The sequence below is a fragment of the Tinamus guttatus genome, unplaced genomic scaffold (genome assembly GCF_059628265.1).
Source record: "Tinamus guttatus ecotype Peru unplaced genomic scaffold, ASM5962826v1 Tinamus_guttatus_pri_ptg000249l, whole genome shotgun sequence".
Lineage (NCBI taxonomy): Eukaryota > Metazoa > Chordata > Aves > Tinamiformes > Tinamidae > Tinamus > Tinamus guttatus.
This window is the reverse complement of record NW_028288783.1, coordinates 1,273,767-1,280,865: the sequence shown is the minus strand read 5'-3', so window position 1 is coordinate 1,280,865 and position 7,099 is coordinate 1,273,767. Positions and strand designations below refer to the sequence as shown.

At 43.6% G+C, this 7,099-nt stretch overlaps 1 protein-coding gene across 6 annotated transcripts in view; it reads right to left on the bottom strand.

Annotated features, from left to right (window-relative positions):
- Positions 1–761: 761 nt before the first annotated feature.
- The window catches only part of KCTD1 (potassium channel tetramerization domain containing 1), a 99,020-nt gene continuing 92,682 nt past the window's right edge, over positions 762–7,099 (bottom strand). For all 6 annotated transcript variants that reach the window (XM_088526670.1, XM_088526669.1, XM_088526671.1 and 3 more), the window contains exons 3-5: positions 6,523–6,667; positions 3,925–4,230; positions 762–1,138 (exon numbers count right to left, since the gene is read on the bottom strand). In XM_088526670.1, coding sequence (XP_088382796.1) covers positions 980–1,138; positions 3,925–4,230; positions 6,523–6,667 — 610 coding nt within the window. In that variant the 3' untranslated portion in view covers positions 762–979. The remainder of the gene's footprint in view (positions 1,139–3,924; positions 4,231–6,522; positions 6,668–7,099) is intronic.

The window sequence follows — 7,099 nt, the reverse complement described above, 5'->3', positions numbered from 1 at the left end:
GACAGCGGCCTCCAGGCTGCCGCAGGGCCCGCGTCCCTCAGCGCCCTCCGCGGGGCTTGAGCGGCAGCCCGCGCGCCGGCTTCCCTTGGCTTAAACCAGAGCCGCGGTACTTTAAACAGAGTTTATTGTATTTAATACATTATAAAATTTGAAAAAACTGTAGGAAAGCAGCAGATTCAAACCAGAGCGTCTCTACCAAATATTAATTATTCTGGCCCCCTTTTGGAAAAAAAAAAAAAACAAACACAAAAACGAAAAACAAACAACAACAAAAAAAACTCGTTCAAAAGAAAAGTTAACCTTTCACATCTGTGAGGGCAGACAAAAAGTGTGCGACTTCTGTACAAACTACATTTAAAATTTCAGTCGACTAGCTTTCCACTGCGATGGAGGGCCGTCTCCTGAACGCCTGCCCACCCACCTCTAAGAACGACAGACAAAAACCTCCATACGCAAACCAAGTTGAATCAAGGTGTACACGCTAGAAAATGGGTGCCTGTTTGGCAATGGAAAATGTGTCAGAGTAGTTTTGTGGATCCCCCAATGGTAATGGCTTGTATACCGTTAAGTGGGCCTGGGTAAGGCCTAGGACACTTAATGGCCATCACAGCACCAACGTCATCTACCATTTTTTTGTTGCATTTCCTACCTTTCCACATATACATACATATATATATGTAAATACATATATACTTTATATATATATATATGTATATGTATGTGTTTTCTTTTACACCTTGAGGTTATTATTACTACTACTATTCCAAATGTTCCCATATGAATTCAGGTGTGGTCTCTATATTTGATATAAATGTGTCTTTTATTCAATTTTAGCTTCCAGAACTTGTTTGGAGTCCAAACTGCACATGAAACGTCCCCTTGTTTTCTTTTTCTTTTTTTTTTCTCCTCTTTCTTTCCTTTTTTAATTTTTAATTTTTTTTTTTTTTTTTTTTTTTTTGCATAAAGAAACATGTCCATTTTAGTCCAGAGGCTCTTGCTTTATTCGAATGACGGAGGGTGCACGAGCTGTCCTTCTGAGTTCTCGCCTCAGTACGTATTCACTGAACTGGGAAGAGTCCACCCCACCTCCACAGGAGCCCACGATCTCGAACCCTCTTTGCTGCAACCTCTCCAGGACCTGCAAAGAGAGCAGATAAACACCCGTGCATAAGTAGCATAAGTAACAAACAGACCGTTTGCTCTCCAAGGACAATGAGTGCCAGCTGCAAAGGGACCCAGCTAGGAAACAAAAGCTGTAACACAGATCCAGGAACAACCTCTGCGGGAGGGTCCTGACTGGGTCCCTCAGCTTCATCTGGTTAGACTGATTTTTGCTGACTTTGGCAACTCAGCACCAAGACGAAAATGGAGAGAAGAAACATTGTTAAAACTGTCAACAAATACAGTATTTTTCTATCAACCAAAAAATATGTTAAAACAATAGTGCATTCTCTGCTTCACATTTACGATGCAAAATATCAAACACAGGATTCCATAGCAGATGAAGGAAAACACTGAAAAACATCCACACTGCACAGTGAAAACACAGATACTACAATCATGATTTAAGAAAAGTTACCACTACATTTTTCCAGAGGCTTAAAAACTGTCAGCGATTGCAAAAATTTGTGGTTATACTGTTATCTGCAGTAAACGTAGGACCTTTTAACTTTAATTATAGCTCTTAAAAATCGTGCCAACACAACATCTTTCCTCCCCTTTTACACCCTATGCACACTTGCAGTGGAAGATACGCTGGCACAGGAAAGGGAAAAAAAAAGGAAATTCAAGGGAATTCAAAACCCTCTGCAGGCTCTGCTGATAGCCCTGACAAGATGAGAAGGGCTTATGAAAGAACAAGAGGACCCACATGTTGAAGAAGCAAACACAGGCCCTAACATCCTAACATAACTCCTCATCAGCATGAGGCTGCTGAGAGCGTGCAAATGCCAGATTTCCTTCCATACCACATCCACATCTTTTTTTTTTTTTTTAAATTATCCTTGTTCGTGCTCTTTTAGCATAACTTCAGGGCTCATGTGTTCCTTCCCTTATTTGTACTCACTGGTACTTTCATCTTTGCATGTCCATCTATTCGCTTTCAGGGCTTCCCTCTCCTCACCTGCCAAGGATGCTCTCATGGGGTGTCACCAGGGCCTGGTCAGGGTCTCCTCCCCCTGCCAGAGGATGCAGGTCCTCACAGACCCCCCCAAAAACAGGATTCCTGCATGACTGGATTTCCTTGGGATCGCACTGGGACTGGGCTTGTCCATAGAACTTCTCTCTGCCTCAAGCAGCTTTCACTGCTCTCTGTTCACACACAAGAAAGCAGGGGGAATACTGAGTTTTTCCTATTTTACCAACGAGTAAATTGGCTCACAGCACATCCTAGGACAGCAGGGAAAAAGGATGGAAGAAAAGTGTGGAGCTTCGGGATGGGGGGAGAAACAAGCTGTAGTTAGAAATGGCTAAAACTACAAGACTTGCCACATTTTTACATGTACTGCTTCAGGTCAGCAAATGTCTCCAGAATACCTGAACACAGCAGACAAATCTCAGAGAAGAGGGAGTGAGAAAAGAGACTACAAAAACCATGAAAAAAGGGAACATTAGAGTTTCAGTGCAGTTTCTATTTATCCTTATCTTTAGCTTTTAATCTTATAAGCCCAAATCCCCCAAATATGTCTTAATACAGGCTGAGCAGGAAAAGAGAAAAGGTGCTGGTAGCAAGTGGTCAGGAACCAAGCCCAGGCCTGGGAAAACCCTTCAGCCTCCACATCACTCTCCAGGTCTACAAACAGTCCCTGTCCCATCTCACGCTGTTTTTAGAACTGTGAGTTGGTCATGTCCCCAGACAGGGAGGATGCATCAACAGCAACACAGGTACCATGGGGACCATCTTCTCTCCTGCAGCCTACGCATGTTTTGCTACTCTGACTTCAGCTTCTCACATGAGTAAATATACTTGGCAACCCTTACTTGTGTGTTTAAGCAAGAGAATAAATAAAAACTGCTTTGACAACTATCATAAGCTCTGTGGACAAGTAACCCTCTCTGGAGTGATCTCCCTTTTCAGTTTTAATTCCTCAATGTTCTAGGAATGCCTGAAACTTCTATCAGCCAGTATGACAAAAACTTTTGATGTTTCAAGATGATAGAAAAGGCTATTAAAAATCAATCAATAAATAAAGGGTTCCACTGAGACACCACAGTTGCAGGTGTCCCCTTTTCCTACAGATACTGGCTCTTATTTCAGGAGGAAGAGGAGGAAACTACCCATGTCCTACCTTTGTGGAAGGGTTGCCTTCCTTTCAACAGCCAGTGTTTGAATGTAGCCACCTTTTACTTACTTGTCCTCATTTTGCTTTTCCCTCACTTCTCACTTAATACCTTAGCTTTCTGTTCCTTTGCACTTCCCATCTCGCTTCAGAGCTCCTATGGACTCTAATAAACTACAGCAATTCCACTGCCTTTCTCAGCATGTGGAAGTTGTTTCTTTTGCAGTTGAAGGGACAGAGCCTCATCCCCATGAGAGGATATGAGAGCTCTGTCAGGATGTGACATGCTCCCTCCTTGGCTTGCGATGCCCCTGTGTCTTGCCATCAGTCCAGAAAATGATTTATAAAAAGCAGAGCCAGGGATGGGAAGCAGGCTTGAATGGGCACCTTATATTCAAACGTCAAAAGAGTGTTTCCTCAAGTACCCAAGATCTTTATATTCAGGTAAATGTGCACCTCCTAAAGCAGGTTTTTAACGCTGCTGTCGTTTGTTTTGCAAAGAGATTTGGTCAAGAAATGTGCAAATTAAGTTGCAAAAGTTGTTCTGACCCACAGAACTAGGGCAGCAGCTCAGAGTGTCCAGTGACATGGCACTCCAGGTCAGTCTGCTGGCTCCCTCCCCAGAACTGCATATGCTCCTTCCTACCTGAACTGAGTTGAGGTGACAGTATCCGTTCAGTGGGAATCGGATGACATGCGTCGAGTCGTGATTCCAGCCAGCATTGACAGAATTGCACATCACATCACCAATTTCTGGAAACACTTCTTCTATCAACGACTTGTCGCCACTCAGCGTAATCCTCTCTCCAAGGTCTGGGGCAACTCGCACCACCAAGCACTCACAGGACTTTGAGAAGCGGCCAGTCTCCCGGTCCTGTTTCCACCTTTCCATTTCTCCCAGCATGGGCTGAAGCTGAAAATATTTTGCTTCTTCATATAACAAACTGTAGTCCTGAAAGACATATACGTTAGCGTGCACAATTAAGAAAGAAACATTGCTGATGCACCGCTTAATATACATGGCTATTCAGGCTAACAACTTTCCAGACCTGAAACCCTTCAGACATGCTTCACGACTACTGTGTAGGAAGGTGTAATAAAAATAACAGCACAGGCAAAGAAAAAATAACCATCAGCCACTTGACAGAGACTGAGTACAGCAGCTTTTGTGAGGGGAGAGCGTGAGTTATCCTCACCGAACTCCCTCATGTGAGGAACTAATCCAGACAGCGACATGCCACCTTTTCCCTAATCTTTATCCCCACAGTGATGTCATAAAATAATGACCTCATTGAACAGATGGAACAGAACTGAACCAGGATTCAGAGAATCCATCACGGGGATCCATGGCGTCTCGCAGCGAGGCTAGCAGGCACAGTAACAGGTATGAGCATGTAAATGAGGGAGCCCGCGATGGTTCCGAGTGTGAAATGATCCCCATATTTGCATAATGAATTGCACATATTACTGCATTCTAAAAATTAAGTATTTTTTAATACCTCCCCATTTTGCCAACAGCGTTGTTTACTACATTGCCTCGAACACCACAGCAGAGAGAGAATGTGTTTCTAAGCAGAGCCAGCATAGAGGTAATTTAGAACTGATGATCTCAAGTTTGTCTATGGCCATATTTTATATTAAAAAAAAAACTTTTTTTTTTCTAGTTTTAAGAGCATAAAGCCATTTGGAAAATATTTACACAGAGAAAAGCAATGCATGAGAACTAGGGAAGACAGAGAAATAGAATGACAGCAGGGAAACAGCAGTAACAAGTCAATACAGCACCGAATTTGAGCTGCAGAGAGAATACTTCATGAGCACGGGATGTGAATTACGTTCACAGTATTGCTTTCATTTAATGCCTAACCAAAAAAAGTCATCTAATATCTATATTTCTAAGAAAGAAGGATCACTGTTCATTTGAAACACTGATATTCTGGACAACTGAAAGCATAACTGGAAGGGGCCCCTTTGAACATCATGTTGGTAGGGCGAACTTGCCAGGAGTTATATTTTTAATTTCAGAACTGCTACAGTGTATTTATGTGTTTAAAAGGCTCTGCATATATGATTTGTTAATCCCATAGGGAAGCTGCTTTTTCCCTTTTCTCTATTTCTGATTACCTTTAGGACAAGTGCTGAGAGCAGCACAAACCCATTCTACGGCTTCAAAAGCAGGATGTGATGCCTAACAGTATCGGTTTCTAAACTCCCACATTATTTAGGTCGGTCTAGCCTTGTCACGCATGGCAGGAATAAGTGCCTGTCTGCCACAGATGATTCAAAGATTGCTACAATACAGCTCTTAAACTGAGCACCTAGCACTTATTACGCCCCAAACATCTGAAAAACCCATCCCTCAAATAAAGAAAAGGCTGCACCACCGTGTAGGCTGCTGCAGCCCTTCCTTATCACCTCTCCTAATGAATCCGCATTGCTAGACTTCCTCCTGCAAACTAATGGCAGGGCGAGCTGCTCGGGTGCGCGTGGGTGAAGCCGGGATAAAGATCGGTCCCGACTGCAGTGCGCTCTGCGGCTCCCGCGTCGCTGCCGCCGCGTCGACGCCCACGCGGAGGATCAACGCGCGGCACCGCCGCGCGTCTGCTGCGCCTGACGCGCTCAGTTATCACACATTCATCTTGTTATTAAACGGAAAAGAAAAGCAGACTCCTCTGTGAAGTCTAAGGAATAAATGTGTAAATATTCATCCCTGCCTTCTCTTCCAAAATTAAACTTCCAGGACACATTCCAGAGTTTAGCAGTAAAAAGTATTTTATGACCCAATGTCCAAATACTACCACGCGAGCAGTTTATTTTGTTGGTATCATGGTTTTCCCCAGCACTCTCTCTGTTTTGACGTGGGACTAGAAGCTGGAGCCGCTGCAATCACAGGGAAACCACAAAGATGGAGAGGAGAACCGCTAACCTCAAGACTGATGAAGGGTCAGTTAAAAACTGCAACCTCCTTTCTATCTTCCAGCAGCATCCTATGATGTTTAGCCTCCCTGGGTCGCATATGGCAAGGGTGCTCGATTACACTATCATCAAGGGAGGAAGATTTAGTACTGACGTCACTCTAGGCAAGGCTAACGGATACCACTTTAGCAACACCACGACTACTTCTGCCAAGTACGTGAACTCACCTATCCTATTCTAAAAGTCTCTTCTGTCTGCCACTGTTTTGATTAGGCTGTCAGATTCTTGCAAGGTAAGTGTAAAGCACTCAAGGCCCTTGAAATCTCACCTTGAAATCATCAGGAATGAGGAGTTTCGATGTTCTTAAAAAATTCAAGATATATCTGAACATTTGCCCATCTCTGTCGATGAAGTAATGCTGCTTGAGACTGTCAAGGACGATGGGCTCTGTGCCATCAAAAAGCCTTCCGATCCTGCAAAGGAAGAGAAACAAAGGGCAACGTCAAGGTCAGATCAAGTTGCGTTCAGCAGCACCTCGTGCCCTTGCTGCGACCGAGCAGGAGCCTCATGCTGAAAAAGGCTGCAGACACACGCTGCAAAGCTTGCACGTTTAGTAAAAGCCACCTACACAAAGCACTTGGGTACGCAGAGGTTATAACACTGCAACATGAGGCACTGACTCCAAAGGAAAAAAAAAAAAGTAACTCTGTGGCAGGTATCAATTAACATGTTCTAAAAAGAGGGAAAGCATTTCCACTTTATTATAGAGACCACCCACCAACCCCCAGAACCCTGTTGTCATGCAGAATCTTCATCTGCCAGAAATTTCTGCAATAGCAAGTGTTGATAGATAAACACAAGTTTTCTCTAATTGTTTCTCACAAAACCCGACTTAATCAGAGCAG